This window comes from Trachypithecus francoisi, unplaced genomic scaffold (assembly GCF_009764315.1).
Source record: "Trachypithecus francoisi isolate TF-2019V2 unplaced genomic scaffold, Tfra_2.0 Contig01585, whole genome shotgun sequence".
NCBI lineage: Eukaryota > Metazoa > Chordata > Mammalia > Primates > Cercopithecidae > Trachypithecus > Trachypithecus francoisi.
Window position 1 is genome coordinate 9,071,114 of NW_022681444.1, and position 20,544 is coordinate 9,091,657.

Below are 20,544 nucleotides of genomic sequence, written 5' to 3' on the forward strand. Positions count from 1 at the left end.
GATGGTATCCATTCAAGGCTGAGGCCTCACACGACCCCTCATCAGTTGCTGACCGAGGGCAGGGCACGGGGCCCCTGTCCAGACATACTGTCCTGCCTGTCCACAGGAAGACAGCTTTGCAGGCTCAAGTTAAGGGTCAACCTAAACATTAATTGCCCTTGACACAGGGCTACTGCCTTTCTGGGTGGCACGGCCTCCATCCTCACAAAAGAGAACCTGTTTGCCAAAAAGCCAAGCTGCCCCCAATTCCTAGCTCTACCTCCAAGCCCACCACCCTCCAGGCAGGGCAGTGGCAGGGGTACTTGTGGGTGCAAGGCTGAGACCGCAGGGCTCCTCTTGCTGGAACTGGTGCTGTGAACAGAGGCAGCTGGAAGGAGCAGGCCTCCAAGGCTGGCTCCCTCCTCCCATTTCCCAGGTCCTGAGCACCGGGATCCCAGCCTCAGCCCATCCTCCTGCCCTCCAAATAGGTTCACCCCTGTAGCCAGCACCGCTGAGCCACCCACCCCAAAGTGAATCGCCACTTTAGAAACATCCAGGACCTAGCCAAGCCTACTTTAAAATTACATTTTATTTCTCTTTATGAATATTTGTTTTTTGTTTTTTATTAAAAAAAAAAAAAAAAGGTTCATTTTACATCTTCTTCAAGAGTCTTGTGCCTCCTGGTAAGTGCATTGGTTTGTTTCACAGTACTCTTCACGACCAAGGATGGTTCTTATTGCTGGAAGGAGTGAGTGGATGTCCACGCCAGGGCGGGGCTGGGGGACATAAGAGGACTCGGGGCCCCAGCAGGAAGCCTGGGGCCTGTGCTCCAACATGAGCAAGGAGGCTGAGGGGGCAGACTGGGGCTTAGCTGAGTGTCAGGACAGACCTGCAGCCTCTCCAGGGTCTTCCCAGACCTTCTTCAGTGAGGAAGGAAGGGTGGAAAGAAGGGGCACAGGTGAAGGTGGGTCAGGGGGCAAGGTGGGCCGGGGGCCGGGCATGCAGTGGGAGGGGTGCTGGCTCCTGTCTTGAGTGTTTGCTTACACTCAAGAAATGGGGATTTGGGGGTCCTTCACCCCCCAGCAGCTCAGGAAGCCCCTTTCCATTCTGCTCTCCAGCCCCACTTCTGGGAAGAACCCGGCAGCCTGAGACCCACTTCCTGAACCCCCAGGGTCCTGTCCCTGCTTTAGTGCAACAAAGACCTGAGTGGAGAAGTCTCCAGTGAATGAAGGCCGAGACCCAGCCCCGTCCCCACCCGTCCTCAGACGTGCAGCTGGGACCCGCTGTTCCCCCAAGGCTACTGCCTTTCTGGGTGGCACGGCCTCCATCCTCACAAAAGAGAACCTGCAGTTTCTGTGGGGAGGTCCTGGCCCCCACCAGGGGCCCCCTGAGCACCGTGCCAGCCGGCAGCTCCAGCCCAGCGTGTCCCAGGACAGCCTCCTGGCACGAGCTGGGCCTGGAGACAGACGGCAGAGGCTGAACGGTCATTAAGCACCCCTTGAATAAACGCAACAGCCCGTGGACAAAGGAGCGGGCCAGGGACCTCAGTGCCCACACCGTCCCACGCTGTCACGGAGACTCCTACAAGTGGCTCATCTGCAGCAGAAATGGATTATTTTTCTAAATGGACGGTTTTCTGTGCTTGATAATTATTAGGCTGAGTGTGGGCCGTGGGCGGGTAGCCGTGTGTTTGGCAAGCTGGAAGGAACACGGCTTCAGTGGGATGTCCCCTAATCGCCCCTGCAAGTGGCCACAAGGCAGACACTGCCCAGAACCCTGGCACGATGGGTCAGGACTCAGTAAGCCCTGGGGCTCCAGTAACCTGGGACTGAGGGAGGGCAGGTCCCAGGGATGGGCTTCCAGACGTCTGTCCTCACCTGTCACTCTCCACTGTGCCAGCCCAGCCTCCAGAGTGGCTCTGACCCCTCTCTACCATGAGCCCACCCAGCCCTCCCAGCCCTTGGCCTGGATTCACTTCTTTGAGGACAGGAAGCAGGGACTCGGCCAACTGCCTCCCAAGACTTCCCTAGAGCTCAGGTGCCTTCTACCGCCATCAGTGTGGCACCCAGAGCCTGACTGCACCATCCCGCTGCCCCGAAGGCCTGGGAGGGGCGCCCCTGAGAACGAGCCCTGTCTTGGCCCTTTTACAGTACACCAGGGGCCAGCCAGCCACAGGGGCCGGGGCCCACCTGATTCAAGTCTTAAAATGCCCTGCAAGAAGGGATGTGATTGCCCTCCTTACCTTTGAGACTAACACTGAGGCTGTGTGTCGGCGGTCCGGGTCGCTGGCCCCCAGGCATTCGGGACCAGTGTGGATGGAGAAGGAAAAAAACCACACAGCTGGAGGAAGGGCCAGGGATTCAACCTGGGAGGGTCCTGAGGACTGAGGGTGAAAATTTCCTGGGCTCACAGGAGCCTCCCTCTCTCCTCCTAGAGCCGCCCAAGGGAAGTTAAGGCTGCTGGGAAGAGACGGGAGAAGAGGCCAGGCTGCTGGCAGAGCCACCCCCTGGCCAGGGCTCACAGCCCCTCTCCGCAGGTGCCGGGATGAGACCTGGGGGTGGAGGGAGAGACGGGGCTGTTCAGGCGGAATCTGCCTGTGGTTTTGTTTCTGCCAAAAAGAAAGAGTGAGCAGCTGGTTTCAGGTCTAAACGCCCATCCTCCCTCTTCTCCCAAGACAACCGGGAAGAAGGGCTCAAGAGACCCTCACAGGCGACCCCACCCCTCCCTCCACCTCTGGCAGAAGAGGAAAAGTCCGGTAGAAAAGAGATCCCGCTTTCTTTCTCCAATTGGTTTTCTTCCTTTAAATTCAGCTTAAGGCAAAAGTTTGGCAAAGCAAGTGTACATAAGGCCGCAAGACAGAGGGCAGAGGGACCCGAGGGGAAGGCCGGCCAGCGCCACAAATCGGCAGCAGTGCAGATCTGTCTCTTTGATCGGGGCCGGAGCTTCCCTCCTAATCGGCTCCTCCTCCTTCTGCCCCTAAACCCCCATAAGAGGAGTTATTAAAAAACGGAAAAAGCAGTATTTCAGGGAATCTGTTACAGGTGCGTGACTGAAGCTGTGAGCAAAAGGAGAGGCAAGGAGACCAGAGGTGACCCTGACGGCGCACGTGGGGTCTGTCTGTCCTGCTTAGGTCTCCCCCCTCCCTGAAAGGATGCAGGTGCCGAGTGCCGGGGAGGCCTTCCCGGGGGGCCTCAGCACAGTGAGATCCGCCCGCTGGAGAGGGTAGAACGGTTGTATGTTGCTGAATGACTGAAGAGTGAGTCTGAGTTTTGTTTTCAGCGGTATTATTATTTGCGAAACCTAGTGGGTGGCCCTGGCTGTCACCGGTGCTTGGGCGGGATCACCACCAGCGGCTGCCCGTACTTGGGCCGCCACATGAGGACCTGGGCATCGTTGGCATTGGGCTTGACCAGGGCGCTGGGCGGGATGGGCTCGTTCTTGCTTAGGATTTTGGGCTGGTCCTGGGCGATGGGCTCCCGCAGCCGGGCGCGCTGGCCCAGGGGCCGGTTGGGGTTCACCTCGATGCTGAGCTGCATGCGCCAGTGGAGCGTCTGTAGGATGATCATGTCGTTGGTGGAGGTGTTGGTGGCCACCAGCCAGGTGGTGAAGCTCTGGTCCCGGTAGATGTTGGTGAGCTTGGCTACGTTGCTCTCGCTGACGGGCACGGCCCACGTGACGCTGGGGTAAAAGTTGTCGTTCATGCTGATGATGAACTTGGAGTCTCTCTTGGTGGGGCCCACGATGGTGCAGGTCTCCGTGGTGTTGCCGTACCAGGGGTAGTTCACCCCGTCAGAGTCGCTGATGGCTTGGATCTTGCCCTCCTGGAGGTCGGGGAGCTCCCAGCTGGACCTGAGGACAAGGAAGGCCAGTTCACTCACTCGGTCACTCAAGGAGGGCTTTTCTGTGTCTCCCTGGTAGGCCAGGGGCTGTCCTGGGCCCTGAGGATGGAACAGACCCAGCAGACCACCCGGTCCCCTTTGACATTCTGGGGGCAGGGGGTCAGACAATAGCTGGGAGTGTCACTGTCATCACTACCGCTGCTATAATCATAACCCTCGGACAGAAAAAGGTGGCCGGCCTGGCCCAAGTTGCTCCTGGGACATACAGATCCTACACTCCCATGTGGCCGTGGATACAGTAGCATCTGGGAGCCCGTCCCAGGCTGTAGGGGCCCCTTAATTTAACATTACAGGCTCACAGACAATCTTCTCCATGCAACCCCACCCTGCAGATACAGAAAGCAAAGAGGTAGGCTGGGGGTGGACAATGAGGCTACCTTTTCCTAAGGACATTTGGCCAAGTGGTGGAGCCTGGGACCCAGGTGCCCGTTTCCACCAAGGCACCTGTAACAAGGAAACTCAGGACAGCCTGTGCCCACTGTGTCTTCTGCTCACCTACGTGCACAGTGGGTACTCCCAGGAACAAGCTACTGTTAAAAATGCACTCCTGGCCAGGCGGGGTGGCTCACGCCTGTAATCCCAGCACTTTGGGAGGCTGAGGCAGGCGGATCACTTAAGGTTAGGAGTTCAAGACCAGCCTGGCCAACATGGTGAAACCTCCTCTCTACTAAAAATACAAAAATTCACTTTGGGAGGCCAAGGCGGGCAGATCATGAGGTTAGAAGTTTGAGAACAACCTGGCCAAAATGGTGAAACCCTGTCTCTACTAAAAAAAAAATACAAAAAATTAATCAGGCATCGTGGCACATGCCTGTAATCCCAACTACTCAGGAGGCGAGGCAGGAGAATCGCCTGAACCCGGGAGGCAGAGGTTGCAGTGAGCCGAGATCATGCCATGCACTCCAGCCTGGGCAACAGAGTGAGAGTCTGTCTCAAAAAAATAATAATAATAAAAACTAGCGGGGCACGGTGGTAGACGCCTGTAATCCTGTAATCAGGAGGCTGAGGCAGGAGAATTGCTTGAACCTGAGAGGCTGGGTTTGCAGTGAGCTGAGATTGTGCCACTGCACTCCAGCCTGGGTGACACAGTGAGACTGTCTCAAAAAAAAGCATTCCCAACTAGACGCAGTGGCTCACACCTGAAACCCCAGCACTTTGGGAGGCCGAGGCTGGCCAACACAGCGAGACTCTACCTTTAAAAAAAAAAAAATGTGGCCAGGTGCGGTGGCTCAAGCCTGTAATCCCAGCACTTTGGGAGGCCGAGACGGGCGGATCACAAGGTCAGGAGATCGAGACCATCCTGGCTAACACGGTGAAACCCCGTCTCTACTAAAAAAAAAATACAAAAAACTAGCCGGGCGAGGTGGCAGGCGCCTGTAGTCCCAGCTACTCGGGAGGCTGAGGCAGGAGAATGGCGTGAACCCGGGAGGCGGAGCTTGCAGTGAGCTGAGATCCGGCCACTGCACTCCAGCCCGGGCAACAGAGCGAGACTCCGTCTCAAAAAAAAAATGCATTCCTGTTCCTAGAATTAATCACAATAGCCAAAAGGTAGAATCGATCCAAGTGTCCAACAACAGATAAATGGATAAACAAAATGTGCTATATATGTACAATGGAATGTTCTTCAGCCTTCAGAAGGAAGGATGTTCCAACACAGGCTACAACACACATTATGTTGAGTGAAATAAGCCAGCCACAAAAAGACACATACTGTGGGATTCCACTTATGTGAAGTCCCTAGTGTTGTCAAATTCATAGAGATAGAAAGTAGAATGGAGGTTGCCAGGGGCTGGGAGAAAGAGGAACGGAAAGTTGATGTTTCTTGGGGACAAAGTTTCAGTTTTGCAAGATGAAAAGAGTTCTGGGCTGGGCGCTGTGGCTCACACCTGTAATCCCAGCACTTTGGGAGGCCAAGGTGGGCAGATCACCTGAGGTCAGGAGTTCAAGACCAGCCTGGACAACATGGTGAAACCCCATCTCTACTAAAAGCACAAAAATTAGCCGGGCGTGGTGGTGGGTGCCTGTAATCCCAGCTAGTCAGGAGGCTGAGGCAGGAGAATCGCTTGAACCCAGGAGGCGGAGGTTGCAGTGAGCCGAGATCGTGTCACTGCACTCCAGCCTGGACAATAAGAGCAAGACTCCATCTCAAAAAAAAAAAAGAAAAAGAAAAGAGTTCTGAAGATGGATGGTGGTAAAGGCTGCAAAACAACTTGAATGGACCTAATGCCACTGAGTTGTGCACTTATGAATGATTAAAATGGTCTATTTTTGTCAGGCATGGTGGATCACTTGAGGTCAGGAGTTTGAGACCAGCCTGGCTAACATGATGAAACCCCGTCTCTACTAAAAATACAAAAATTAGCTGGGCGTGGTAGCGGGCACCTGTAATCCCAGCTACTCGGGAGACTGAGGCAGGAGAATCGCTTGAACCTGGGAGGCGGAGGTTGCAGTGAGCTGAGATCGCGCCACTGCACTCCAGCCTGGGTGACAGAGCCAGATCCTGTCTTTAAAAAATAATAAAAATAAAATAAAATGGTAAATTTTATAAAATGTTACATAGGCTTTACCATAATTTTAAAAATGCATTCCCCTACTTACACATCATATAATGTTAGCAGTTAGCAAAATAGGGGCCGCTATAGGAGGAATGATTAGGAACATGATTTTGCCAATTTTCCTGTTCATCTCATTGAAAAGCTCACTCATTAGAGTAACACCTGCTTAATGGGCATCTCCTGCCCAGCCCCTGAGCACCCCAGACTCAGGGAACCTGGAGGAAGCTCAGACAACCTCACTGTCTGGAAGTACCCAGTAATTCCAAAGATCTGGGGAGGTCCACAGCAGCAGGCAGGATGACAACGGGGTGAGCCTGCTCATTCATTCCCCGGCACGGATGAAGAAGCGGGTCAGAGTCTCTTTGCCCACTGGGGGCCTGGTCTCCTATTTCAGAAGAAAACGCCCGCTCTGTCCTCACCCAGAGCTTACACTTGTTTGGAACAGATTCCCGTTTTTTTGGTTTTTCAGGGCAGAAAGCAAACTTGCATAAGGAACCCTGCTTTGGCCTTGCCCCCTTTCATTTACAAAGAGCTGAAGGCCTGGTTTGGGGGAGGGGCTGGGCAGCAGAACAGCTCTCCTCTTCCTGACCCCAGCCTTGGGGTTTCCTTTCCTTTCTGCAGTCCTGAAACTCCCAGGCCCTAGCTCAGACACAGACAGGTGAGGAGCCTCCTGGACTGGCAGACAACACTGCGTCATGTGGGGCATGGCTCAGGGCCAGGGCCAAATCGTCACCAGGTTGCAGGGATCCCCCCACCTGGCGGGTGCTAGGGGTACGGGAGATGTGTAGCTCAGGGGCACCTGCAGCAGCCCAGGGTCTACTGTTAGCCCCAGCTGCTCGCACTGTGGTCCAGTCACAGACGCGCGGAGCCTCCACCGTCTCATCAGCAGCCCATGGACAATCCACCGACATCTGCCTGCCAGGTTTTTGTGATGATGAAATGTATTGATACTCACTGCCTGGTGCAACCAACAGCAGTCAATGGACGCTTCTGGAGACACTCTGAGGGTGGCATGAGCAGTTAGAGGTGTGCCTCTCCCAGACCAGGTAGCCCTGATTTGACCTGAAGCCTTTTCTGATCTTTCATTACTATTTTTTTCTTTTTTGAGACGGAGTCTCACTCTGTCAGGCTGGAGTGCAGTGGTGTGATCTCTGCTCACTAGAGCCTCGGCCTCCCAGGTTCAAGTGATTCTTCTGCCTCAGCCTCCTGAGTAGGTAGGACCACAGGCACCCACCACCATGCCCAGCTAATTTTATATTTTTAGTAGAGACGGGATTTCACCATGTTGGCCAGGCTGGTCTCAAACCCCTGACCTCAGGTGATTGCCCACCTCGGCCTCCCAAAGTGCTGGGATTACAGGCGTGAGCCACCACGCCTGGCTGTAAACAACCTGAGATTTTCAATGCAGTGACAGCAGAGCCTTGAACCACGCTCGGGGCCCTTCTGAGTGCAGGCCCCGGGCAGCTGTCCAGTCCAGGAGCCCAGCAGGCCGTTCACCTCCATGGCTGTGGGCAGAGGCAGGCAGGGCCACCTGTCACAATCCCATCCGCCCAGTGACCCCAAAGGACAGCAGGCAAGTCCAGGCTGGAACCCAGGCGTCAGAATGCTTCCTGGGCTGAAGTGGCTTCCTCAGCCTCCCACAGTGTCCCTGTCTTGAGTCCCATCGTCACCTACCCAAAAAACATCTGCAGGGCACCTGCTTGGCACCACAGGCCATGAAGCCCTGAAAGGGGTGGACAGAGCTACTGGCCTGGCCAGCAATGGTGAGGCTTGTGTCTCCGGGACACAGCACCATCCTGGACTCTCCCTCGCCCCTCCAGGCTGTGCCCCTTCTCCTCCTCTGCCTCCACCCTGGCCTTACCCTTCCCTGGTCTCCCAGCCTCCTGCAATCTGTTCCCCTCCCAGAAGCAGTGCGAGGGATCTTCTAAAAACACAAATCCGATGGCATGGCTCCAACCCTGTTAAACCGGCCATGACTCCCCTATGCCCTTAAAACCGACGCAATTGAAGACTAGAGCCCCGCGTGCATGCACACATGCACATGTACACACACGTGCGTGTACACACATGTCCTCCCTGGGCTCCAGGGCCCCAGCCATTCTCAGCTGCTGCAGTGGGCCATGCTCCTCCCTCTCAGAGCCTTCTACCGGGAGAAGCGTCATCCTTGTCCTCATCTTCATCCTCCTCCTCCTCCACCCCCTTTTCCTCCTCCTCCTCTCCCCTCTTACTCCACCTCTCCTCGCTCATAGCTGCTCATTACTCAGCTCTGCAGCCACCATCCCAAAGAAGCCTGCCTGGACCCTCCACATGGGCCAGGTGCCTCCCGGTATTCAACGCCACTGGATCTCATCCCACTGCCCTGTGGCCTGTTCATGACGGTGATTAAATACTGATGCACTCATTTGCTGCCAGTCTCTTTCCCAGACAGACCACGAGACTGTGAGGGCAGGGCCAGGCCTGCCTCACCCATCACCACATATCTGGGATGTATCACAGCACCTGGCCCAGCTTCAGGTACCATCAATGTCTGTGGCCAGGATCAATGGCTGTCAGTGCACACTGGGTCTCCCCCAAAGCCCATAGGGCATCTCTGTGAGGAGTCCTGAGCCCCTAAAGTTGCTCTGAGCTTCTGCTTATCCTGCAGGGCTGCAGCTGCGAGAGCCTCTTGCTGGACGGTCTCCTTAGCAAGTGCTGACAGCAGGTACCACTCCCTGAGCACACGGGCTGCGCCGGGCACACCTCCCTGGGGCTGGGGCTGTGGGGTGCATTTCACGGAGAAGACTTAGGGCAGTTAGAGGCCGGGTCCGAGGTCACACAGCTGGGGAAGTCACTGGGCCAAGGTCCCCAATCTGACGCAGCTCTTACCCCACCAGCCTCTAATGGAACCTAAGCAATTCTCCCACCTCAGCCTCCCAAGCTACTGAGATGAGCCACCGTGCCTGACCTAATCAGCTTTTAAAAGAATCAACTATGGGAGTCTGAGGCTGGAGGGTGGGGTATCGCTTGAACCCAGGAGGTCAAGACCAGCCAGGGCAGCAAAGCAAGAGACTCTCATCTGTACAAAAAACTTAAAAATTAGCCAGATGTGGTGGTGCGTCCCTATACTCATAGCTACTCGGGAAGCTAAGGTGGGAGGATTGCTGGAGCCCAGGAGGTCAAGGCTGCAGTAAACTAGGATTGCCCCACAGCACTCCAGCCTGGACAACAGAGTAAGACCCTGTCACTAAAAGAAAGAAAAGTCAACGTAATTTAGAAACACCTTTGAAATAGCAGGTTGGATATGCTATATATACAGATAGATGTTCTAACAGGCATTAAATATGTTGCATTAAAATAAAATTTAGCCTTAACCTTAAATGATTGACTCAAATATTATTCCACCTCCTACAAGCGGCTCACATTGGGCACCTTAAGAAACACCTTTGGCTGGGCGCAGTGGCTCAAGCCTGTAATCCCAGCACTTTGGGAGGCCGAGACGGGCGGATCACGAGGTCAGGAGATCGAGACCATCCTGGCTAACCTGGTGAAACCCCGTCTCTACTAAAAAATACAAAAAAAAAAAGAAACTAGCCGGGCGAGGTGGCAGGCACCTGTAGTCCCAGCTACTCGGGAGGCTGAGGCAGAATGGTGTAAACCCGTGAGGCGGAGCTTGCAGTGAGCTGAGATCCAGCCACTGTACACTAGCCCAGGCGACAGAGCAAGACTCCGTTTAAAAAAAAAAAAAAAAATTTAGTTATAAAAGAAGTGCTTTTAGGCCAGGCGCGGTGGCTCACGCCTGTAATTCCAGAACTATGGAAGCCAGAGGAGGGCGGATTGCTTGAGGTCAGGAGTTCAAGACCAGCCTGACCAACATGGTGAAACCCCGTCTCTACTAAAAATACAAAAATTAGCTGAGGACAGTAGCGCCCGCCTGCAATCTCAGCTACTCAGGAGGTTGAGGCAGGAGAATCGCCTGAACCCGGGAGGCGGAGGTTGCAATGAGCCGAGATGGCACCACTGCACTCCAGCCTGGGCAACAGGAGTGAAACTGCGTTGCAGAAAAAAAAAAAAAAAAAAGTGTATCAAGTGAAAACTGAAACCTACCTCCCCATGTACCCCTCCCCGTGTGCCCCGTGTTGTACTCCGGTAAACATCCTTTGGGACCTTGCTCTCTGCATATACACAGGACATGTTCCCAACTTCAGTATTTTCTTTTTAACAAAAATGGGTTACTACCCTACATATTTTTTTGTGTGTGTGTGTTTTGTTTTTTTGAGACGGAGTCTTGCTCTGTCGCTGGGGCTGGAGTGCAGTGGCCGGATCTCAGCTCACTGCAAGCTCCGCCTCCCGGGTTTACGCCATTCTCCTGCCTCAGCCTCCGGAGTAGCTGGGACTACAGGCACCCGCCACCTCGCCCAGCTAGATTTTTGTATTTTTTAGTAGAGACGAGGTTTCACCGTGTTAGCCAGGATGGTCTCGATCTCCTGACCTCGTGATCCGCCCGTCTCGGCCTCCCAAAGTGCTGGGATTACAGGCTTGAGCCACCGCGCCCGGCCTCCTACATATTGTTTGATAACTTTAAACAAAAATGTAACAACAATGTACCATTTCCCCACGTGGGAGTATCCATAGCTCTACCTTGTCTTCAGGGCCTGTGGCCCTGCCTCAGAGTCTGCACTGCAGACAGACCATAATTTCACTCCCTCTTAAGGGACCCTTGAGTTGTTCCTGGGTTTTTGCTATTAGGAGCCGTGCTGGAGTTAACATCCTTACTTGTGCTTTTTTTTTTTTTTTTTTTTAAAGACAGTCTCGCTCTGTTCCCCAGGCTAGAGTGCAGTGGAGTGATCTCGGCTCCTTGTAACCTCCACCCCTGGGTTCAAGCAATTCTTGCACCTCAGCCTTCTGAGTAGCTGGGATTACAGGCATGCACCACCACACCCCGCTAAGTTTTGTATTTTTAGTAGAGACAGGGTTTCGCCATGTTGGTCAGGCTGGTCTCGAACTCCTGACCTCAGATGATTCGCCTGCCTCAGCCTCCCAAAATGCTGGGATTATAGGCGTGAGCCGCCGCACCCGGCCCGTGTGCATCTTTATGTGCTGCTTCCCCGGTTCACGTGATCATTAACTCACTTGTTCAGCAGATTATTTTTTTGGACACCTCCAATATGCAGGCCCTGAGCTAGGGGCACAAAGTTTCTGTAAGAGGCTCTAAAAGTACAGGCTGGGCACCGTGGCTCACGTCTGTAATCCCAGGACTTTGGGAGGCTGAGGCAGGTGGATCGCTTGAGGTCAGGAATTCGAGACTAGCCTGGTCAGCATGGTGAAATCCCGTCTCTACTAAAAATATGAAAAAAAGAAAAAAAAGCCGGGTGTGGTGGCAGGCACCTGTAATCCCAGCTACTCGGGAGGCAGAGACAAGAGAATCGCTTGCACCCGGGAGGTGGAGGTTGCAGTGAGCCAAGATCATGCCACCGCACTCCAGCCTGGACGACAAGAGTGAAACTCCATCTCAAATAATGTACAGCCACCGAGCTAAAGGGCTTGCACGTGTGGACGGTAACAGGCACAGCCAGGCTCACCTCTCAGCATCCTCACCTGCCGCAAGTGTCCTCCCACAAACAACAGGCGAAGACGCTCCCCTCCCCTGAACACTGGGCACCACTGATCTTTTTCATTGCACCCAACTCTGATCAGCAAAACAAAGGATGTCAGCATGTAACTTGTCATTTCCCTGATTACTACGGCTGTTGAGTGGCGCCTCGCACGTCTCCAATGTTTGTTTCCAGTGCTTGGACGGTGGATGAGGGCTGCAGCGATCCCTTGGCCGGGGCTGGTCCTGGGGGAGCTCTCTTTAGGCTGGGTCATCCCCCTTACTTCCTCCCACCCCAAAGCCTTGCAACAAGGACTTTCCTCTCCCACCCACCCCGCCCTTGCCTCCGCCAGGGCCCAGCAGATGGGGGAGGCCGCCTTCCGGTTACAGAGAGGAAGCCTCCTCCTCAATTGTTCTTTGCACAACTGACGCTCAGGCCCCGGCTTCAGGAAGAGGCCACGTGGTCAACAGGGACATTCCTCCATGGCCTGTCCCCAGATCTGCTGGCACTGAGCAAGACTGCTCGGGCAACCAGCTTCAGGTCTTAGAAGCTGTGACCACATCATAAAACGAGGCCTTCCTGAGTTCCTGGGGAGGACGCTGGGAGATGGCAGGTGGGAAGGCGCCTGAGGTAGCCATTCTCAGGGTCATCCCAGCAGGGATGGGTGGCACCCAGCAGTCCCTCTACCCCTGCCCTGTCCCTTCCCACCAGACTTTTTTTTTTTTTTTTTTTTTTTGAGATGGGGTCTCACTCTGCAGCCCCGGCTGCAGTGCAGTGGTGCGATCACAGCTCACTTGCAGCTCTGACCTCCCCGCGCTCAGGTGATCCTCCCACCTCAGCCTCTCAAGTAGCTGGGGCTAGAAGCATGCGCCACCGTGTCTGGCTAATTTTTTTGTATTTTTTGTAGGCACAGGGTTTCACTGTGTTGTCCAGGCTGGCTACTGGCCTTTCTTTTTTTTTTTTGAGATGAAGTCTCATTCTGTCGCCCAGGCTGGAGTGCAGTGGTACGATCTCGGCTCACTGCAAGCTCTGCCTCCCAGGTTTGCGCTGTTCTCCTGCCTCAGCCTCCCGAGTAGTTGGGACTACAGGCACCCGCCACGACGCCCGGCTAATTTTTTGTATTTTTAGTAGAGACGGGGTTTCACCATTGTAGCCAGGATGGTCTCGATCTCCTGACCTCGTGATCCACCAGCCTTGGCCTCCCAAAGTGCTGGGATTACAGGTGTGAGCCACCACGCCCGGCCCCGCTGGCCTTTTGTAACACAGTGACAGCATTCATGCTATAGACAGGTATCTGAAACCCAGGAGAAGGGATAATGCAACAACAGCAACAAGACAGCCACCTTTCCGCTGACTCTGACAGGCACCGCATAATGAATAAGACATTGTTAGTATCATGATTCATAGTTGTGGTATTGACGGCTACCATATATTGAGTGCCTGGTATATGTGAGGTGCTGGGTTAAGCTCTTATCATCACAACCCTATGAGGGCGAACTCATATTCCCATTTCACAGACAGGAACGGTGAGGCTTAGAAAGGTTAAGAGGCTGGCCCAAGGGTTGGGAGCTGGGGTTCACACCTTGCTACACACGGGCATGGAGCAGTGTCCCCATCAACCCAAAGAAACCCTTTCCATCTGAGCTGCTCCTCCTCCTCCCCACCCAGTCTGCCACTTGGCAGAATCCAGAGCCATAAACTGCCCCTGGCCTTGGCCTTGGCCATGGGCGTGGCTGTGGGCCAGGTTCCCAGGGGGCTCCAGAGAAGGGCAAACCAGGGACAACGTGGAACTTCTCCCACACAGGCGAGAAATTGTGACTTGTCACTTAGAAGACTCTGTGCCAGCTGACAGGTGGCAGTTGAGGAATTGCGGGGGCCGGGCTGTGGAGGCAGGTGTCTCCAACAATTTGGGGGGGGGGGTTGGCTTTTAAAGCGATGTGGGTTGGACCCAAAGCCATATAGAATCCTCTGATGCTGGCACACAGAAACTCACTCTTTTCCAGCTCTGTCTGTAAAAGTCAGGGTATTATTGAGATGGTGTGGTTTTTTTGTTGTTGTTTTTTGTTTTTTTTTATAATTGTTCCATTTCAAATATTTCAAACCCAGAATGTCATTCTAAAAAGTGATCCTCCTGGTTTAGGGATTAATTTTAAGCAGGGATAACGTTTGGGGGTATGATGGATTTCGGTTAAGTATCTGGAATTAACATTTTGGATACAAGTCCATTTGTAAAGAATGAAAGCCCTAACCTAGCTCTCGTTACCTGGCTGTCCCTTCCCCGGGCCACGAAAACACAGGGCCTGGGTTTCATTTTAAGGATGTGAATTGTCTGGGTCAAGTCCAGCGGTCCTCCACTAGGTGTGATTTCATAGCCCCTCCTGGGGACATCGGGCCCTCCCTGGGGACATTACTGACTGTCACAGCTTGCGGGGATGTGCTCCTGGCACGCAGTGGGTAGAGGCCAGGGATGCTGCCCAGCCCCCTACCCATGCACAGGACACCCCCCACCAGCACAAAGAATTACCTGACCCTGGGCCAGGCAGAGCAGAGGGACAATTCTGGGCTGGTTGGGGTTCCTGGTCACCCCAACCACTGTTCCCTTTCCTTCATGCCACAAGGCTTAAAAACTCGGAAAATGGAAGGCCTGGGGCAGGGGAGATAGGAAGGGAGTTTTAAATCCCACCTAAGGCTCACGCCTGTAATCTCAGCCCTTTGGGAGCTGAGGCAGGCAGATCACCTGAGGTCAGGAGTTCGAGACCATCCTGGCCAACATGGTGAAACCCCGTCTCTACTAAAAATATAAAAATTAGCTGGGCATGATGGTGTGTGCCTGTAATCCCAGCTACTCTGGAGGCTGGGGCAAGAGAATCACTTGAATCCAGGAGGCAGAGGTTGCAGTGAGCCAAGATTGGCACCATTGCACTCCAGCCTGGGGGACAAGAATAAGACTGTCTCAAAAAATAAAGAAAGAAATAAAAATTAAAATTAAAAAAAATAAATAACTAAATCCCACCTATAATGCTTCTCTATTTCCATTCAGCAAGGAGCTAAAGCAAGGCGACATCCTAGCCTTCTCCACGAGCCCTTCAAGGGTGCAGGTTGAATCTGGGACTCTATTCTTTGGCCACTCAGCCCATTAGGATGATTCTGTTGATTATTAATAAGCACTCGGCAGCCTCCTCCTCTACGTCTCAGCTACAGGACGGTCACCCATACTGGCCTCTCGCTGAATCCTCACAGCAGCCTACGGGAAGTTCTCACTTTCATGGACAGACACGGAATGGAAGCCCAGGGGCTGCCTGGCCAAGGCCTTAGGAGCCAGGACACGTGGACTCTTCTGCCCAACTGCTCCAAGCCGCCCCTCCCAGGGAGCCTCCGACTCCATCCTGTCCCTGGGGCTGGTCCCTGTGTATCCCAACTGGGATTACACAGCCAGTGCACCCAGGGAGAATGAGCTGGGTGGGACACAGAGGCTCCCTGAAGCAAAAGAGGAGTCTTGAGAGCGAGAGGGAGCAGAGAGAAACGTCAGGGGCAGAGGGAGGGCAAGGAAAATGGTCTGGAGCCACTTTAAAACGCAAGCTCTTCATGCCTTACACTGCTTTAAAAAGTTTTAAACTCAGGAAGTGGGCCCTACGTGACAGACAAAGACTCAGCCTGGGGAGAAGATTCACTATACAGTGTGGCTGACATCTGTCCTAATTCTGTAGTTTTAGCCACTCATGTCTGATAGAATAACAGTAACAATGACAACACCGCTAAGGACGATCCCCATCCCATTACTGCCTGCAGTTACATATTCACCATGAGCTTGGCGCGGGGCTGACTGCATGGCAAATTTGGTTGGCTTGAGTGATTCTCACAAGAAGTCATGGGGAAGGGTTTATTGCCAGCCCCATTTTGCAGATGTGTACACTGAGGCTCAGAGCAGTAAAGGGACTTGCCTAGGGTCACATCCTGGAAAGTGGCAGAGCCTGGCCCCCCGCCCACATCTGCCTAAGAAGGCATGAGGCTCTTCCAACCAGGAAGTGAGGACTGGGACAGGGAGGGCAAGGCTACCTCAGTTCCCAGCCTCAGGCCTGGCTCCAGCCACATCACCCTCACCTACTCAGGGTCACCAGATGGAGAAGAAGTCTTAGTCAAGACATCGGAAGCCCGCGTGCACAGAAGGGGAAGCTGAGGCTTGGAGTCTGTACCTTGGGTCAGGCCTGTGGCCTCCCCACCACATGTTGCACCAACCTCATTAGAATACAGTCCCGACGAATGCTCAAGTCTTTCCAAGTTCAGAAGAAGACACTGGCTTCCCAACCCCTTCTAGGGAATCAACTAGGCTTAGCCCAAAACCCGGAGGAAGACTTTTGTTTCTACAACTGTCCCGGATGCCTTCAAAGCCCGAGGAGGTTTCTGGGCTTAAGGGTTCTCAGAAAAGGTCCTCACTGCATAACTAAGAATCATGTTTCCCTGCTTAGAATAGAAAGGCAGCCCCCAGCCTGAACTGGATTACTAGCTGCTCTTGAGACGCAAAGGGCTTGGCACAGATACCAGGCTGGTGGAGACGGCCGGTGAGAGCCTCTGCATGTGCCCCCCGTGCACCTCTTTGGGATGGTCACAGTCACACGCTGGATTTAAGGGTTACTGTGATCCTCATGTTTCCTTTAGAACTTTGCAGTCATTAAGTAGAGAAGCCACCAGACTTGGTGTCTCGCCATCCTCCACCCCTCTCATTTACAGGTGGCCCACGAGGTTCTTAAATCTGTGATAAGTTCCAACTCCTGGGGAAATTCTCCTCTTTTCCTCACTTGCAAAACGGGGAAGTGAAGCTGCACAGGGTAGACGCTGAGAGGGGCTCTGGGAGTGTCTGCGGCCAGTCACAGGGCCGCATGGGTGGGCTGCCCACCGGGACCTGCCTAGCCCTCCTCATGCTCAGAAACAGCTATTTTCACCACCACTGTCTTAGGGTGAACCTTCACGTGAAGTCACTCTCCCAACTCTGCCTAAATGCAGCTCTTTCCACCCTGGGGACGGCCTTCTCTGGGGTCAGGAAGCAGGCCAGGAAAGGAGCTCCAGGGCCCCAGGGTCCTCACCGGGACCCCCAATACCCTAGGCACACTCTGGAGACGGGGCTTCAGGGCTGCAGGAGAGGCTCCTCTTTGCTGTTGCTGCCAGGGCCTCGCTGGGGGAACACTGGACTTGTCTGCATAAAGTGGTCTTCTGCCTTAGAGACAGAAAGCGCTAGCTACACTGTGAAGAAATCAGGCTTCTAAAACTAACTGTGCTCTCAAACACAGTGCCGTTTGGAACAGCGAAGCACTCCCCCAGGTCCTCGCAGGCACTGGTATAAGCCAGAAAGATAATTGAGGCCCAATCGCATAGCCCTGAACACAGGGGTCTGGGAGTTGCAGAGTGCCTGAGTGTCTGCCATGGGCCCCCACAGGGCCAGAGGCCTGGAGGGCAGCCCTCCAGCCTCTCTGGTGACCCCTGATGGCACTAACACTCCTCAGGCGGACGGCACGCTTGCTCTGCCAGGAAACACTGGGAGGAATGTTCCTCTGCTTTCTCGGCATCTTGCAAGGAAGGAGACGGGAACCCCGGGGAAACGGTGGCAGAGTAGGGTGCAGGACTGTGATTCCAATCTAGATCCACAGGGAAACTCTTCAGCGAGCCACCGGGCCAAGGAGGCCACCTGCATACCTGCCTAAAGCTTCTCTCTGGCCTGGGTCCTGTCTACATGGTATCTCCACCTTCCCCCCTATCGGCCGCCCCTCACCAGGCCTCCAAGCTCGGCCATCCCTAGCAGTTCCGAGAGCTGGCTCTCGGCCGTACTCACATGCCCTGCTCGCCGTACTGGTTGTAGAACTCCATGTGGCTGCACGCCTGGATCCAGCCAACTATCCAAGTCTCCTTCTTGGGGATAGGAGGCATGACTACCTGGGCTGAGGCCCGGAAGTGGGGTGTCCGGTAGCGGAGCACCACGCTGGAGGACTCATCGATGCTGGTGGGGACGGGGTCGATGGAGGCTTTCACATCAATCACCGTGATCCCTTCCCGGAAGACTCTGGCTTTACCTCCGATGCTCTGAATACAGCCCATGGCACACAGGAGCGCTCTGATCTCCAGGGAAGGCCAGCAGTCACAGAGAAAACCAGGCATTGAAAGGACGGAGGCTGCAGGACCCAGTGCAGACGGCGCTGCTCTCCAATCTCAACTCTCAAGACCGATATCCATAGGATAGAAAAGTCACTGAGTAGAGGGGGGTCGCATATATCACTACCTCGGCCTGTTTATAAATAAGGATTCTGCTGCATTTCACGAGCTCTGGGCTCGCTCTTCTTCTCCTCGCAGTGGACAAAAATCACCGATATTCTTTGGGTTAAAAAAAGAAAAGTTTGTAGTTTAATGAATAATTATGTCGTTCTGACATCCGGCCCTTCTGTGCCTCATACGCGGGGATGGCAGCTCGCAGACTCTCCCTCAAGTCTTCGGAGGAAGCAGGCGAGCGACGGCAGACTCATAAATAAGGAAGGCTCCGTCCCCGTGCGGTCGCGCCACCCTCGCTGCAGAAGCCTGACTTCCTGCCCTCCGGTCTTCCGCACGCGCTCCCTCCGGGCCCCTCACCCGCACCCGCCCGGCGCGGCTGAATCAATTGCAGAGCAGTTTCTGTCCGCCGGCCGAGGTCCCGGCGCCCTCGGGGCAAGCGCCGACCCGCGGCTTCCAGGAGGCGAGCTCAGGGCTCCGGCTGCTCGCCGGTGTCGGGGGAGCGCGGCGCGGGCCCCGTCGGCGCCCACGAGTGGGCGCCGGCCGGACGTCCCCACGCGGGCACGCCGCGTCCCCTCGCCGCTGTCGCTGCCGGCCGCCGCGCAGGGTCCCGGGGCTGCGCTCCAGCCGCCGCCGCCTGCTTCGCCACGGCCGCCGAGGACCTGGTGGGAGGTGGAAGGGACAGCGCGTCAAGGCCCGCCTCAAAGTTGAGCCGAACTTTGCTGCGGGGGGCGCGCGGGGGCGGCGACGCGTGTGCGCTGGGCGCGGGCTGCGGAGCTGACGGCGCAGCTCTGGGCGGTCTCCCCGGAGGCGGCGGCCCCCGCCCCCTGCGCCCGCCCCGTCAGTGGCGGCCGCACGACCGCGCGCACCAGCGAATAATAGCCGCCCGTGACATCTCCGCTGATACGGTCCCTGCCGGGGGCGGGGTGGGGGACGAGCGGCTGTCGCTGCAGGGGGCGACGAGCACTTGCCCTGCGCTGTCCCCACCACCGCGCCGCCAGCGCCAAGTGCCCCTTCCCCACCCCGTTCCTCCGGCCCCTTGAGCACAGCGCCACCCACCAGGGCCGTCGGATCCGGCGGGCACCCCTTTCCCTGATGGGGTCCCCCGGCCCTCGGAGAGCGTAGTGCCCCTGCCCCGCCGCGTCAAGCGCCTCTGTCGCCCCTCTCCAGCCGCTAGCAGCCCCGGGTCCCCGCGCGTCGGGCGCGCTCGCCGCTGCCGGGGAACTTTGGCGCGCACGCCCCCACCCGGACAGCGCCGCCGACTCACCTGCCCCGGGGGCCGCTCCGCTGGCCCAGGTCGCCGCCCTCCGAACGCCCCTGACCCAGCCGCGGGCACGTTCTTGGGGCGCCCCCACCCCCTTCCCCGGGCACTGTCCCTTGGCTCTACTGGAATCTGGGGCCGGCGTGGGTGCCCCCGGCCCCCACCCTCCTCCCGGCTCGGGACTTCGGGGGGCGGCCGGGGGCGGAGGGCTGAGGCTCGGGGCTCTCTCGCCCCCACCCCGCGCGCCTCCTTTATTTTATGATCATTGTGAGCGCGCTGTCGCCGCTCAGCCCCGCCGCCGCGCCGCAGCCGCCTGGCGCGCCCCGCGCTGCCTCGCTCTGCTGCAGCATGGGAAAGGCAACCGGGTCAAACTTTGCAGAAACTCGGCCCCTGCGCCGGCCCGGCCCCCGCGTCCGCTCTCCGCCGCCGGCCAAGCGCAGCCGGCGCACGCAGGGACCGCCGCCCGCTCGCCGGCCCCGCGGGGATGCAGGTCCGCAGGCGGCGGCGGGCGGGCGCCGCCTCCTCCTCCCCGCCCGCCCGGCTCTCCACCCTCGCTCCCTGCACACAGCCCGCCCTCCCCCTGGTAATCCCTCGCTCCCCCTCGCTCCCTCTCTCTGCAGCTGCTCGGGGAGCTGAGCCTCTCCTTGAACAAACGACATTTCCTTTTTGGCCAGCCCCGGGAATTCTGGGTAGTGTAGTTCCGCTGCTGTCTCGGGGCCAGGTGGGCTGCTCCCCGTGCCCTTTGAACTCTACGGACCAGAGGTTTTCTGGTGCTGCGAGCACACGCAGAAGGGCTGCCCTGCCCTGGGGTTCCTGATTGCAGGGAGACAGTGGCTTGGTGGAGACAGCGCGGGGGCTTTGTAGGCTCCAAGGCTGGGAAGGTCGAGGGGAGGAGAGAGAAGTTTGGGGAGAGGTGGGTCCCCTCGAGCAGGTCTGCTGGCTGCCTGTTGGACCCCAGCTGTGTGATGAGTGCTGTACCAGAGCATCGTTTCAGCCACATCGGCCTCCCTGTGGAGGGAGACTGTGAT

The 20,544-nt window shown here is 56.1% G+C and overlaps 1 protein-coding gene across 2 annotated transcripts; it reads right to left on the reverse strand.

The window, feature by feature from the left end:
* Positions 1-549: 549 nt before the first annotated feature.
* On the reverse strand, positions 550-20,060 carry FAM78A (family with sequence similarity 78 member A). 2 transcript variants are annotated; one of them, XM_033194239.1, is made up of 3 exons: positions 19,523-20,060; positions 17,828-18,917; positions 550-3,828 (listed from the first exon to the last, which is right to left on the reverse strand). In XM_033194239.1, exons 2-3 carry the CDS (start codon positions 18,148-18,150, stop codon positions 3,300-3,302), a joined length of 852 nt encoding a protein of 283 aa, XP_033050130.1. In that variant the 5' UTR covers positions 18,151-18,917; positions 19,523-20,060; the 3' UTR covers positions 550-3,299. The 2 variants fall into 2 exon arrangements, with proteins under 2 accessions (XP_033050130.1, XP_033050136.1); XM_033194245.1 differs by lacking the exon at positions 19,523-20,060 and having other exon boundaries at positions 551-3,828; positions 17,828-18,942.
* Between the last annotated feature and the right edge of the window lie 484 nt (positions 20,061-20,544).